The 15,058-nt window shown below is 43.5% G+C and overlaps 1 protein-coding gene across 4 annotated transcripts in view; it reads right to left on the bottom strand.

Annotated features, from left to right (window-relative positions):
• MMS19 (MMS19 homolog, cytosolic iron-sulfur assembly component) overlaps positions 1–15,058 on the bottom strand; it is a 33,626-nt gene that overhangs the window by 5,955 nt on the left and 12,613 nt on the right. Inside the window, exons 2-18 of one of the 4 annotated variants that reach the window (XM_082722151.1) lie at positions 14,524–14,572; positions 11,866–11,966; positions 11,046–11,131; positions 10,593–10,667; positions 10,116–10,185; positions 9,610–9,738; positions 9,458–9,519; positions 4,709–4,795; positions 4,174–4,248; positions 3,488–3,565; positions 2,608–2,746; positions 2,201–2,355; positions 1,872–1,950; positions 1,481–1,606; positions 1,020–1,101; positions 618–718; positions 365–514 (exon numbers count right to left, since the gene is read on the bottom strand). In XM_082722151.1, coding sequence (XP_082578277.1) covers positions 365–514; positions 618–718; positions 1,020–1,101; positions 1,481–1,606; positions 1,872–1,950; positions 2,201–2,355; positions 2,608–2,746; positions 3,488–3,565; positions 4,174–4,248; positions 4,709–4,795; positions 9,458–9,519; positions 9,610–9,738; positions 10,116–10,185; positions 10,593–10,667; positions 11,046–11,131; positions 11,866–11,966; positions 14,524–14,572 — 1,644 coding nt within the window. The remainder of the gene's footprint in view (positions 1–364; positions 515–617; positions 719–1,019; positions 1,102–1,480; positions 1,607–1,871; positions 1,951–2,200; positions 2,356–2,607; positions 2,747–3,487; positions 3,566–4,173; positions 4,249–4,708; positions 4,796–9,457; positions 9,520–9,609; positions 9,739–10,115; positions 10,186–10,592; positions 10,668–11,045; positions 11,132–11,865; positions 11,967–14,523; positions 14,573–15,058) is intronic. The other 3 variants (XM_082722152.1, XM_082722153.1, XM_082722154.1) reach the window with 3 other exon arrangements.

Here is a 15,058-nt window from a genome sequence, read left to right on the forward strand (position 1 = left end):
GGTGCACAGGAGTTAGTTGGAGACCCTGCTCAAATTTTCATCAGTAGGGCCTGAGATTCTGCACTTCTACCAAGTTCCCAGATGGTGCCCAGGCTGCTGGTTGATGGAACACATTTTGAGTAGCATGGCCCTAGAGTGGTGCTTTTCAATTCTGACTTCACGCTGAAATCACCTGAACTCTCAACAATTCCTGTTGTTCAAGCCCCATCCTTCCTCAAAGACTGACTCAGTTGAACTGAGAGCCCAGGCATCAACATTTTTAATATAGCCACCAATGGGACCACTGGCTTAGAGGAATCAACTCCAAAGCTGCCTATGGTTCCCCATTCAGCCCAGCCCCTCGATGATTATTCCCGGTTGTTACCTTTGTTCATCCGGCAGAGATGCTGTAGCAGCAGAGGCAGGGTCTCCTTGACAATATTGGGATGTGTTGATATAGCCGACAAGGCTTGCAAACAGCGTAGATGCCGGGACTGTTTGGTGGGCTCATCCCCTCTAGACAAATCTAATTCCCCTAAAAGCAACCCAGGAGACATGATTTCATTGTGTGATGGCACGCATGAAGGCCCCAAACATCCCTGGGAAGGGGTAAGCCACAGAGGGTCCAAGACACATACCTTTGTGCAGTTCCTCCGCAAGCTTGGGCACCAGGTGGCTACTGAAGGCTATGGGATAGACAGCGGCCAGGGCTCCAGATGCTTCCAGTGCTGCCACCCTGCTGGGGCACAGGGCAAATGGGCAAAAGCTGAGGCCTGGCCTATAGTTTCTTGCCTCAGCCTGCCACTAGACAAATTCAGGGGTGCGGGCTCCCAAGCCTGCCTTGCTAAAGAGCAGGACTCAAGCACCTACACCAAGTTGGACAGGACTTTTTAATGGCCTCAAAAGAAAGAAGTCTGGCATATCTCCAATCAGTTGGTAGCCAGAGTCAAACAGAGGGCCCACCTCCCCTAGGGACACTCAAGGGTCAGAAGCACAGAGCCCTGGAACAGCTTGCTCTTCTCACTGCGTTTGATTCTCACCAACTCTGGGAGTCCTCCTCCAGGAAGCTCAGTCTGTACAAGTGACCCACTGCCAGCTCCAAGTCTCCGGAAGAGAGGAGATCTGTGTTAGAAAGAAACACAAACCTCATCATTCTTCCTCTGTAGCCACCACAACCCTTCCCAAAGTCCTATAAGAAATCCGAAACTATGAGGCGCCTGGATGGTTCAGTAGGTTTAGCTGTGGGCTTTGGCTTAGGTGATGATCTCAGGGTCCTGGGATGGAGCCCTGTGTTGTGGGGCTCACCGCTCAGCAGGATATCTGCTGGTCTCTCTGCCCCTCCCCCTGCTTATGCACTCTCAAATCTTAAAAAAGAAAAAAAAAATTTTCAAATCACCCACAGTTACATTGAGAACCAGGGAATTAAGGTTGCTCTTCACTGAAGACAGAAAATTGCAAGGAACAACCAATACCCTTCCTTTTCTCTTTCTCTTAAGTGTACCTGGCTGGGCACCCAAGACTGTGAATGTACGGATGCCAACAAGCTGAAGCTGGGTGCTGGGGTCTGTCAGAGCCATGAACACCAATGAGCACAGCTGGTCCTTGAAGCCATTCAGCGGCCTTTCATCTAGGGACAGACAAGAGTCCAGGTTAGAGGGGAGCCCTGACTCAGCAGTGATACAAAGACAACTTGGGGCAAGATTCAAAGAACTTAATCCACTGGGTGTCTCCAGGAGGTACACTGGGAAAAAATAAACAGGCCTCATCTGGTGAGTGTTCTCTTGTGCTACAACCTCAGGTCCTAGAGTACTTTTCTGGAGCATTCTTTGCCTACCATCCTTTACAGGAATACAGTGCTCAGCGCAGGACACCACACCTGGAAGGTATCTCACCCTTGTCTTCATAGCTCCATTTCTGGTGCAGCTTCAAGAAACCCAGGATCATTTCAAGGATTGTCCGTCGCTGGTTGCTCTGTAATGTTTTAAAGTGTGTGGGGGTCAAAGAATATTTTAAAGGATTTCAGTCCTGCTCCTCTCGAAGCAGGGAGAATTACCCTTTTATGTAAGTGTGTCAGAAAGAGAGTGAACAAGGGTACCAGCAACAACTGATCAGAGCAAAACCCAATATCCACTATCTGGGACAAGCTCAACAATTAGCTCTTCCTGTGAAAGGGATCCTAGCAGAGGTCCCATCATTCCTTCAAAAGATTCTGTTTCCTTACCTGACCATGCTTGTGGAACTGTTCCAGCAGTAAAGGCAACACATTGCTGGTGATGTGGTCACAGGCCCGGGCAGATGCACCTGCAGCTGCCTGCAATAGTTTGGCACTAGGCCACACCAGTTTCATGTCCGGTTCACACAGATGGTGCCTGCAGTCTAGAGAGGCAGCAGGTCACAGACCTGGGGAGCAGGCTGAATGCTGCCTGACTCCCCGGCAGACCACATACATTGAAGACTGAGATCTGGGACAGTTTGCTAGCAGTTACCACTCAAAGTGTTTTCACTTCAAAGTAGGGCTCTAGCACCCAAGTCACTGAACATGGAGGGCTACTCATAAAAGGTCATTGGCCTTAAAGAACTTCTTTCTGTTGTGCTCAACCCCCTTTCTGGCTGCCATGGCCCCATTACCCTGTAGAATGTTGCTAAGGAAGGAGTCAAGGAGGTCCTCAGCATCTGCTCTCAGCACAGAGCGAGACAAACACGCAGTCAGAGAGTGGAGGGCCGCCAGGCCATCGGCCTCCACCCGCTCACTTGCCGTCTGGAACACCTGTCAGGGAGGGATCCCATGGCTACTGAGGTGAGCCTGCACCAGGTGAGAGCCCACCCACCCACTGCCTATTTCCTTTGGGACATGGGCTTTGAAAGCCTTTAGGGCAGAGCAATGGAAATTAACACCTACAGTGAGTTTCTTCTCAAAGGGTGTATTTTCACCAAGTCCTTAGTCCCACTAGAATTGATACATGTATTTTTTAAGAAACAGGATAGCAACATGGAGCAGTGGCTGCTGGAATCCCCTTTCCTAAGTCTCTTCCTCTGCCCTCCCCCTTATTAAGCATGGTACCAGAGGCACCATGACCTATGCTCCTTACCATGGAAGGACAGGAAGTGGGCACTACGCAAAAGTGACTGTGTGGGGGCGCCTGGGTGGCTCAGTGGGTTAAAGCCTCTGCCTTCGGCTTAGGTCATGATCCCAGGATCCTGGGATCGAGCCCCGCATCAGGCTCTCTGATCGGCAGGGAGCCTGCCTCCCCCTCTCTCTGTGCCTGCCTCTCTGCCTACTTGTGATTTCTGTCTGTCAAATAAATAAATAAAATCTTAAAAAAAAAAAAAAAAGTGACTGTGTGCCATCACCAAACAGCTGACCCTCTGTAGTGACTTTCTCCCCTGTCATTCAACTAGAAGTATGCCCCCTTACTGGCCTGCAACAGGGAAAAGGACAGGGTGTTAGTTCCCCTCATGCCTGACAACTAGGAGTTAATAGAAGTGAGTTAATCTAATTAACACTCACCTCTCTGCGGATAGAAGCCCAAAGGCTAGGGAGGAAGTCCTTTAGCTCCTTCTGTCCGTACACAGCACAACAAGCATTCTGCCAAGGAAAGTGTAGGTATCAGCTAGCTACACCATCAGACTTCAAGGACATGCGGTTACCTCAGCATAATGGCACCTGAAGGAGCATGGCTCTCAGCAGAACCAGCAGAATTTCCTAAGACTCCAATCAGTTCACAGAAAAATGGGAATTCATCACCCACATCACCTGACTGATGGAAAACAAGCATAAAGAAGGAGCCCTGGGGCACCTGGTGGCTCAGATGGTTAAATGTCAGCCTTCGGCTCCAGTCATGATCTCAGGGTCCTGGGATTGAGCCCCACATCGGGATTCCTGCTTAGTGGGGGTCTGCTTCTCTCTCTCCCTCACTCATTCTCTCTCTCCCTCAAATGGAATAAATATAATCTTTTTTTTTTTTTTTTTTTTTTTTTAAAGGAGCACTCATCAGCCTTTCCTCAGCTGCCACTCAGTTACTATTGGACCAGACAGTAAGTAGCTGGGAGGGCACTGGGTCAACATTTAGCCCTAGATGCTGGGGATCCCTCTCATGAGGGCCACTGAACTACTCCCTGACCGTGTCTACACTTGTTTAGTACCTCTATGTTGTCTAAAGGCAGCTGGACCCTGGAAAAAGAGAAATCCCTCACCAGAGTCTGTAGAGAATCCAGCTTGGCACTCAGAATCTCAGAATCCACCTTCTCAATCAGCAGGGGCAGCAGGAACTGTGGGAGAGAAGGAAGAACTGAAGCTTGAGGCAGGTGTATCTTAGCCACTCCAAGGAACCAAGGTCAACTACATCTTTACTACCACCAGTCCCCAGGAGCTAGGGGCTACATGAAAGAGCTACAAAGAGTTGAGTCAGGAGTTGTGACTATAAACCAACCCTCCTGCCAAGCTGTGGCAAGATTCCCAGTTAGCCTGAAAAATGAGCTAGTTGGCAACACTACAGGACTTTAGAATGTAGTGCCATATAGGGATTGGATTATTATTTTAAACAAATAATGGTACAGGTTTCAACTTTGAAGATCTGAAAATACGTGCCACATAAGCCTGAAGACACTTGCAGGATACCATACCCTAAAAATGTATTCTGGATCTTTCTTTTTTCCCCATGTTCTTACTGTTCTTTCTTCAGAACCTTCTCTGGATAGAGGCTACATACCTAACCTTGGCTAGACCCACCTCGGCAAATCGTGGTGTAGAAGCCAGCACAGCTCGAAGACTCAGGATGAGATCTTCTCTCTGGATACCATGGGGATCATTAGGTGGCTGGAAAAGAAAGGAGGGCCAAGGGTCTGTACAACTCTTCAGACCACCCTTGAACACAGGATTCAACCCAGCAATCCTGAAGAATAGGTGATATTTACACTCAATCGACAGAACAGCGTGACAGGAGGCCCTAGCAGGAAGACATGCTTACACACTCCTTGGGAATTTCTGTCTGTTGGGCATTTATTTTCTATCCGATCTATCATCTTGCCACTCAAGAGAGAAGCACCCTGACTTTCTGGTACATTACTTTCTTCTCTCTATAATATTGTGATTATATGTTAATAGACACTATTTTCTCTTTAAAATATATATACATCTTGGGACGCCTGGGTGGCTCAATGGGTTAAGCCGCTGCCTTCGGCTCGGGTCATAATTCCAGGGTCCTGGGATCGAGTCCCACATCGGGCTCTCTGCTCAGCGTGGGGCCTGCTTCCCTTCCTCTCTCTCTGCCTACTTGTGATTTCCCTCTGTCAAATAAATAAATAAATAAAATCTTAAAAAAATATATATATACATCTTTTTTTTTATTATTTACTTATTTTTCTTGTGTTACGTTAGTCCCCATAAAATATATCATTAGTTTTTGATACAATGTTCCAAGATTCATTGTTTATGTACAACACCCAGTGCCTGGATGGTTTTGAACACATGATTTATGATCTTTTTACCTACTTAATATATTAGGTCAATTTTTCTATGGTATTAAACTATTCTTTCACAACTTTAGGTTTAGTGGCTGATACTATTTCATTGTATAGTTGAGCCAAAATTTACTTAAATAATTCCCCTTTGATGGACATTTCTATTTTTTCACCCTTATAAAAAAAAGGTATAATTCTGGAAACATAAAAAAGCATTGACGGTTTCTGTGTCAAAAAGCCAGACTAAAAACATGTATCACATTTTCCTTTTCTTCTTTAGAAGCAACACCAAAAATACAGCAAAGGGATTTTCTTTTAAGACATAAAGCCAGGGTACCTGGGTGGCTCAGTCTGTAAAGCTCAAGTCATGACCTGATCCCAGGGTCCTGGGATCGAGTCCTGCACTGGGCTCCTTGCTTAGCATGGAGGCTGCTTTTCCCTCTCCCCCTCCCCCTGGCTTGTGCTCTCTCTCAAATAAATAAATAAAATCTAAAAAATATATTACTAAAACAAAACATAAAGTTAGGGACACCTGTCTGGGTCAGTTGGTAAAGCATGCAACTCTTGATCTTGGTGTTGTGAGTGCAAGCCCCACACTGGGTACAGAGATTACTTTAAAAAAAAAATAATTAAAAGTTAAAAAGAAAAGACAAAGCTATAGGTTGAAGAAAATAGGTTAAGAGGTCCTGGCAATAAAATTTTAGAAGCTGAAAAGCAGATGGGTAAGAAAATGACTCAACAGAGCCAAGACAACAAAATCCTCAGTAGGCTTGGATAAAGCTGAGTAACTACCCGTATACACTTTAGATGTCAAAAAGCTTTGTAATTGGGGCGCCTGGGTGGCTCAGTGGGTTAAGCCACTGCCTTCGGCTCAGGTCATGATCTCAGGGTCCTGGGATCGAGTCCCACATGGGGCTCTCTGCTCAGCAGGGAGCCTGCTTCCCTCTCCCTCTCTCTGCCCACCTCTCCATCTACTTGTGATTTCTCTCTGTCAAATAAATACATGAAATCTTAAAAAAAAAAAAAAAAGCTTTGCAATTGGCAGTAACAGGCGCCTTTGGAGTTGGGATTGGGGTTAGAGAAGCAAATCTGACCACCTAGATTGCTTCCCAGCTCCTCCTTTTCTCTGGCAGAATCTGGAGGTTTAATTTTTGGGGGAAGGTATGACAAACATCTCTAATCTTAGAGATAAAAGTACAGTAGAGGGCCTGAGGAAATAGGGTTCCTGATCCGAAAGAAAGGATAAAGGAATCCCAAGGATGATGAAGAAGGAAGATTCAGTATCTCCTTTGCACTAGGAGTAGGAAGCAACCAGTTGAGACTATATGTATGGTTAAGCATGGTTTTTACATTTTTTTAATTCCAGTGTAGCTTGCAGTGTTAAATTAGTTTCAGGTGTACAATATAGTGATTCAGTGATTCTATATATTACTTGGTGCTCATCAAGATCAGTGTTCTCTCAGTCCTCTGATTTTTACATTTTTAAATGGTTTTGGGGAAAAAAAATCAAAAGCACTTTTTTTTTTTGGGTAAGATTTTATTTGAGAGAGAGAATATGAGTGGAGGGGGGGAGGGGCCGAGGGAGAGAGAGAGAAGCAGACTCCCTGTTGAATGCAGAGCCTGACATGGTGCTCAATCCCAGGACCCTGAGATCACAACCCAAGCTGGAGGCAGATGCTTAAACAACTAAGCCACCCAGGCGCCCCCAAAAGAATACTACCTTGTGACACATAAAAATTATATGACATTTAAATTTCCATGCCTAGGGGTGCCTGGGTGGCTCAGTGGGTTAAGCCTCTGCCTTCAGCTCAGGTCATGATCTCAGGGTCCTGGGATCAAGCCCTGCATCAGGCTCTCTGCTCAGCAGGGAGCCCGCTTTCCCCCCTCTCTCTGCCTGCCTCTGCCTACTTGTGATCTCTGTCAAATAAAACAATAAATTTTCATGCCTATAGAGTTTTATTGGCAATACAGACACTACGATATTCCAGCGTCTATGGCCGTTTGTGTTAGAACAGCAGAGTTGAAGAGTTGAGACGGAAAAGATACAAATTGCAAAGTCTAAAATAGTCACTATCTGGTCCTTTACAGAAAATATGCCCGCCCCTGCTACAGTGAGCACATATGCATAGTGAAAATCAAAGGAACCATCACTTATACTGATACGACCCACTATGATGATGGCATGTGGCTAAAAGGGATTGATAGGACCATAAAGAATACTTTCTCAGTGTAACAAAGAGTTACACTAAAGCCAGGTGTGTCATTTTGGTTGGTAAGAGCTTTCTGCTTCCCATATAGTCTGAAGTGCAGAAGAACATACAAAAATCTGCTTGAGATGCACCTGGCTGGCTCAGGTAGAGCATGCGATGCTTGATCTCGGAACAGTGAGCTAAAAAAAATAATCTGCTTGAATAAGAGAAATTGTCCTATCACTATCTAACTTCTTTTTTTTGCCTGGAATATCTGAGAAAATGCATAAGCAGTTGGGTGCAGTGATGAGCTCTAAAAGGAAAATGGGTGGCGGCAGAAAAGGGGTATAAAAAGGCTTCACGTCCCTATCCTTTACCTGTTGAATCATGCTCACTCTATTACCTTTCAAAAAAGTGAATGACATACTCTTTCCTGCCCTAAACCAGCAACTCCACTTTAGGAATCTGTCCTTCATATATACACCGCATATATATGTGAAATGATACATGCATAGGATATGTAAATTGCATTGCCTGTAACACAAGATTAGTAACATTTATTCCACAGAGGACTAGTGAAATTAATTAGGTATTCCCACTGAAAGGAATACTATGCAGTCATAACGAATAAAGAACTAATTTATTTACTGATACAGAGTACTCTCTCAAGGTATACTAAAGTGAAAAAGGCCAAGTACAGACGTGTATTCATATGCTACCACTGGGAAGGGTAGGGAAGCATTTGCTTTTATATGGATGAAAAGCTCTATAAAATACAGACATAATTGATAAAAACTGGTTGACAACAGAGAATGAAATGACGGTAGACATATTTTTCACCTTTTTACACCATTTAGATTTTGGATTCTATAAACGTATTATCTTTTCAAAACAAACAAAAAAGCAAGAACAGAGAAACCTGGTGCCCTGATAAAGAGCTTTCAAGATTTCAAAAGACATAAGTTCTTCTGAGTTAGAAGTAGTGAAGACCAAGACAGAAGAGATGAAGAGAATTTTAGAAGACAGGTGGCCCCAACAACCATGGTGTCACCTGGAATAAGCTGGGAAGCAATTCCCTGCGGCAAAGATGGCTGTGTAACTTTAAAAACACTAAAAGTCAATACTCAGATGTTATTTGGTGTCCTGTGATTTAACTCCTTTCATTTCTTTGAAACCACTAACGCTTGCAGTATACATACCCATGCCTATCCATACAGTGGTGAGACTCTTGAGTTTTTGAAAGCAGAAGGGATATCAAGATGCAGAGTGGGAGGAAGACCCAAGGGGGTCAGAGCATGCTGTATATGCTGCGCTCAACTGGGTCTTATTTGTTTTGTCAATTTGTTTCTTCTGCCTGAGATCATCCCTCAGACTCCAGGATTATATCCTACCATTCCTCGGAAACCAAATGAAATCCCTTCTTATCTGTGAAGTCCTTCCTGACTACTCTAGCTCACACTGAACTCAGTCTTCTCTAAACAGCTATACCACCACTCGTTTTGGTCCCAAATCCTGTATTTTTACTTAAATGTTTCAGTCTTTAAGGGCAGGAGCCACATTTTACAATCCTGTAGCCCTCACCACTAAGCACACTGTTAAGGAGTTTAAGGAGCCCCCAGATACCCACTGAATTGAATCCTTCCTCCGATGGCAAATGCTTCTCCAGTGCCCAGTTTACTAAAACGTAACCTCATGAGGGCAGGGATTGTCTCCTTTGTTCATTGCTGTTCCTCAGTGCCTAGATAACTGGACCTAACTCACAGGAGGACTCAAAGATACTCAAATGAATCAATGAACAAATGAATGAACGAATAAAAGGGGCTACTTACAGGGGTAAAATCAATAGGGAAGTAACACGACGTCACTTCAAACAACTCCTCCACAAAGGGCCCTAAGGTAACAGAGAAACAATGAGATCAACTTATAATTTTCACTCATCTGACATGTCCTAACCAGCTAATTCAAGGCTATATGGACGTACCCAGGCTATAGTCCCTGGAGATGAGGTCATGGACGATGCGGAAAGCCACCAGAAGATTTCGAGGATCCTTTTCCCCATCCATTACCTGGATGAAGCCAAAGGTGAAGTCAGCTCCAAGGCCCTTCAGCTCTGGGGAGGAAAGAACAGGTCACTACCCTCCCTTGAGATAGAAAGCTGGGCTTTCTTCTGGCTTGTGTTCTCCCTCTACTATCGCTATCCCACGTTTGCTGCCTCCCAGAGCAGACATTTTCTGTTTTCCTATTCCAAGAGCACACAGTAAAGAAGAGATCTGTATCAGTATATAACTGTTAGAAGTAAGAATTTAAAATATTAGCCCAAACTCTACCATTCCTTTACTTGGGAATGAGTGGACCTCTCAGTTTCCCTTCATTCTTTTCAGAGTGTTAGGTCTCCTATATGACTTCCAGGCTAAACATGAGTCCTGGTAATGGGGTGAAAAAGGATGTGCTTGTTTTTACGACTTGCCAAAGAGCCCTGCCTCTTACCTTCTTCACGGGTTTGCATGAAGTTGGTGATGATACTGTAGACTGTGTGTCGGTCCACCTGCAGCAGAGACTTGGGGGTGGAAGAGACCGGAACTAAGTAAAGAAAGTGCTCAAAGAATATCTAAGCGGACAAAACTACTTCCTGCTTCACAATCTCTAAGTGGACAGTGTTCTTTATACAAACAGAAGATGAACCTAAGAAGAAATGCAGAGAAAGGGTATGGCTATTGGCCTAGCAGTTACAGCAGTGGGGCCAATAACCAAAATCTGTCTGCTTTACTTTCTTCATGTGTGAGAGGACACAGGTCAGACATAATGGCCTGGCTCCTCTACATAGATTAACAAGGACTAGCATGTAAACCAGGTCAAAGACCTTAAAAAGTTCAGAACTTAGAAGGCAGTTTTTTGCCACCTAATCCTTATCATATATGTCAGAGCTGGAAGACAGAGAATATAAAAGTGACTGTCTTCACTCACCTGGACGTGGACTTCCTGGAAGATAGCTTTAAGCACAGAGACAGCCAGCCCTGGAGGCAGGGCCACACACAGGCTCTGGGGGGAGAAGAGATGTGTGAGCATGGAGGGAATTCTAGCCTTGAAGACAATCCCAAAAGAGGTCTAATTAGCTACAGTGGGAAACACAACATCCAGGTTTAGGAGACTGTGCTAAGAATGTGAAATGTGGTCCCTTTTCTCAATCTGATTAGTTCTCTGCAGCTCCTTCCACTCTGGTTCTGAATTCCAGTCCCCCCAGAATATTTTTACTCTCTAGACTATAAACAGAAGTAAAGTTAGCTGACACTAGTTTAGTCCCACATTTGGGCATTTGCTCCTCAGCACTTGGGAGTCTCACCCCCAAAAGGACAAGGACAGAATTCACTGGAAAAGGGATTCTGCAAACAAAGTATGTAATGAAAAAGAAGAACTCACAAGTGCCCTCAAACCTTGCAGGACAGATGGGATCACAAGATGATGGTCCTTCAGCCGGTTCTCATAAAACAGGATCAGGTGTACCACTGCACAGACCAGAAATGTAGCCATTATTTTACACAGACTCCTTTCTAAAGTCTGTAAAGGCTGTTCCTGTTTGGGCTTCACTACAAATTTTCTCCTTCACTAACAGATAGGTCCCTGCCCTCCCATTAGAAGGTGGCTTGGTTAGGAAAATATGTGAACATCTTTTATTATCCATTCTCATGTAAGTCCACAGTTGAACCCACTTTTACCCCAGAACTTCCTTTCTACAGAACTGGAGTTGGCAAACCTTCTCAAAGGGTCAGAGAGTAAATATCAGTCACAACCACTCAATTTGCTGTAACATAAAAGCAACATAAACAGGAGGTAAATAAATGGGTGCAGCTATAGGCTAATAAAACTTTATTTATAAAAACAGGTTGTGGTTTGCCTAATATGCTATAGAAAACTAAGTCGTTGGCTTTTTTCCTTGAGACTTCAAAGCATTACATATTTTTCCACTCCATCTAAGAAGCACTATTTTGTCCATTTTACAGAGAGGGAAAAATACACTGAAAATATGTCCAAGGCTACATTTGAAATCCCAGTGTCTTCAGTCCCAATTCTTATCATTTCTGCCACATATACCAGTGAGGAATGAAGATGCTGAATTAGTAGTCCACAGATTCCTTGTGTCCTCCCTTCTTTCCTCCCTCCCTGTAAAGTTGGCTTGAATAGACAAGGAAGGCCTTGGCTCAGCAATCCAGGAAGACACTCCTACTAGTGATACCAGTACCTTCCTTCTCCAGGAGCAAGGACTGACACTGGAGTAGCACCTGTGACAGAAGCTGGATTCCTCGTGCCCGAGTTCGGGGTTCTGGATTTTCTAGAGAAGACCTGGGGGAAAGTAAGGGTAGAGAGAGCCTGACATAATCCTGTTTATACCTTTAAAAAAATATATATTTTATTTATTTAGGGGAGAGAGAGAGTATGCACACATACGAGTGGGGGGAGAGGGCAAATGAGAGGAGAATCTTAAGCTAACTCCCTGCTAAGCATGGAGTCTGACATAGAGCTCAGCCTCACCACCCTGAGATCATGACCTCAACTGAAATCAAGAGTCAGACGTTCAATTGACAGAGCCATAGAGGAGCCCCATGTTTGTTTGTTTTTTAAGTAGGTGGAGCCCAACACAGCGCCTGAACTCAAAACACTGAGATCACAACCTGAGCTGAGATCAAGAGTCGGATACTCAATTGAGCTACCCAGGGCCCCACCAAACTTTTGAAGGAGTAAGTATTTTGAAATTAGTCACACTGATCCTTTGGGCATAGAAGCCAGCCCAGGAATGTATTCTGTAGGTGCCTAGTGTTACAGAAAATGGTAAAGCCAGAGCCTAAAGAGCCAATCCTCAGATTGAGCTGGCATTCATTAGAGGCTCATCTGACACCACAGCCAACAGAAGGATCCATCTCTAGGCACTGACTGGGCATTGGGCTTACTCTTACACGAGAGTGACATTCCTCTGAGACAGAGCTTAGCAGCTACCCACAGAGCTCAACAGATGATGGGCAGCTGCAACTTATACCAAAACAGAGAATAAATACATTACTGCTAAGGGAAAAACGCTGACAGCAACCAAGGTCTTAGGGGAAAAAAAATTCTTTATAACTGTTAGTTTATAAAGTAAGATGCTCAGAATAAAGGTTTTAACTATTTAAGATTGTTGAATGGGAAAACCTGGACTGAGTCAATAAGGTGATTTATTTTAAAATAGCTCTTATATAGATTACATTTAAACATACTAGAAGAAATCTAACTGTAATTGTATGTAGTAGAAGATCTCTGAAAGAGAGCAGACCAGGACATTTGACTGAAATCTCAAGGATAAGGATATCTGTAACTAGAGATAAAGGGGCAAAAATTAAATCACCCTTGACAGGATGCCTAGAATAGGATCTTGTCGAAAGGACCCTGTTCAGAAGTAGAAAACTGTGCATTTGAAAATGGACCAAGGGGCGCCTGGGTGGCTCAGTTGGTTGAGCGACTGCCTTTGGCTCAGGTCATGATCCCAGACTTCCAGGATCGAGTCCCGCATCGGGCTCCCAGCTCCTTGGGGAGTCTGCTTCTCCCTCTGAACTTCTCCTCTCTCGTACTCTGTCTCACTCATTCTCTCTCAAATAAATAAATAAAATCTTTTTAAAAAATTAAGAAAAAAAAAAAAAAGACCAAGGTACACAAATGCTAATAGCAGCATTATTCAGAATACCCCAAATTTGGAAACAACCCATAACTAGCAGTGGATGAACTGTTGAACAAAATGTGGTATATTCATCTAACAGATTATTTTTCAGCAAGAAATGAAGTACTCACAAGAGATACAACAGGGATAAACTCTGAAAACATTATGCTAAGTTAAAGTAACCAGTCACAAAGATAACATGTTGTATGTTTCTGTTTATATGAAATTTTGAAAACTGGCAAATCCACAGAGGTAGAAAGTAAATTAGTGGTTGCCAGGGGCTGAGCTAAGGAGGGAATACTGACTGCTAATGGGCATGGAGTTTCTTTCTGAGGCAATGAAAATGTTCTAAAATTGATTGAAGTAAGGGTTGCACAAATCTGTCAATACATAAAAAATGAATTATAATATATGAATTCTATATATCATATATAAAAATTGATATGAATTACATATTTAAATTATATATATCATATATATAAAGCTGTTTTTTTTTTTTTAATGGACCAAGAACACGTGTGCAGAAAGGCCAAGTGGTCTCTTATGTGGGAAAGATGCATAATAGTGACCTACATTCCACCCCACCCTCCCAATTTTCTAGTTTTCTGCTTCAGAAGACAAGCTGGTTGTGACAGTTAACAACGTTTGCAAACAAGACTTGTCAATTTAGATGATCTACCAAGTATAAAATAGGAGAAAAGCAGACATCAGACTACAAGAACATACTTCCTCTGGTATTTGGATATCTGGTTTTAATCCTGATTTTCCAGCTGTTTCCCCAATGCTTTTCCTACAGTGAGGATCTGGGGCAAAGTCAGCTTCCTGGCAACTCCCCAGGCAGAGCCAAGGAGCAGCTCTGAGTCAGAGCCATGCTGACTAGAATCCCATGGGGCAGGTGGGTCTTCTGAGAAGCACAGGAGGAATCCCAGCTCTACTTAACAGTTGATGGCCTTCAACCACCCATCTCACCCCACACCTGTGGGCTGATCCAGAAACTTCCAACACTTCCTCAGGAACTTTAGTCAGGTGGCATAAAACTTATTTCAGGACAAACACAAGCTTAGATTGAAGTACTGATAAGAAAGGGGGGTGTTGGCCTACAGAGGAGAAATTCAGGACCAGTCAGCCCCAGGAAAGCAGGAGTGTACAAAATAACCTTTCAGAGTGCACAGGCAGGGTTAGAGAAGGGCGCTCAACAACAGAGGCTCTTACCCAAGGGCTTCCACCACTTGCAACACTGTATAGCTTCCAGATTTCACATCTAGAGGAAACAAAAGAAAAAACATGAAAAAACAAAAGGCAGTCTTAGGGTTCAAAGGCTCTAATTACCAATGTTTCCACCCACCCTAGGGTTTGTACCTTGGGGCCAACTATTCTTGCTTGCCAAGAGCCCCTTCTACATGAGAGGTATTACTAAAACACTTCAAACATGCCACTTCAACTGTAAAAACTAAAAAGGAAATAAATATATCATTTGTAGATATGATTGTATACCTTGAAAATCCAGGAGAAATAATTGAAACAAGTAAAATAATTCAAAAGGGTAGCTGGGTACAAAATTAATATTCTGAAATTAAGAACCCTCACATATACATATATACACACAATACCCTGTAAAATGGTCTCAAGAAAAAAAAAAAAAACCTTATATACCATAGCAAAAAAAAAAAAAAAAAAAAAAGGAGGGGAGCAGGGAGAAAAACACCTAGATATAAACTTAAAAAAAAAAAAAAAAAAAGATCTGAAT

This window comes from Mustela nivalis, assembly GCF_964662115.1.
Source record: "Mustela nivalis genome assembly, chromosome: 2".
NCBI lineage: Eukaryota > Metazoa > Chordata > Mammalia > Carnivora > Mustelidae > Mustela > Mustela nivalis.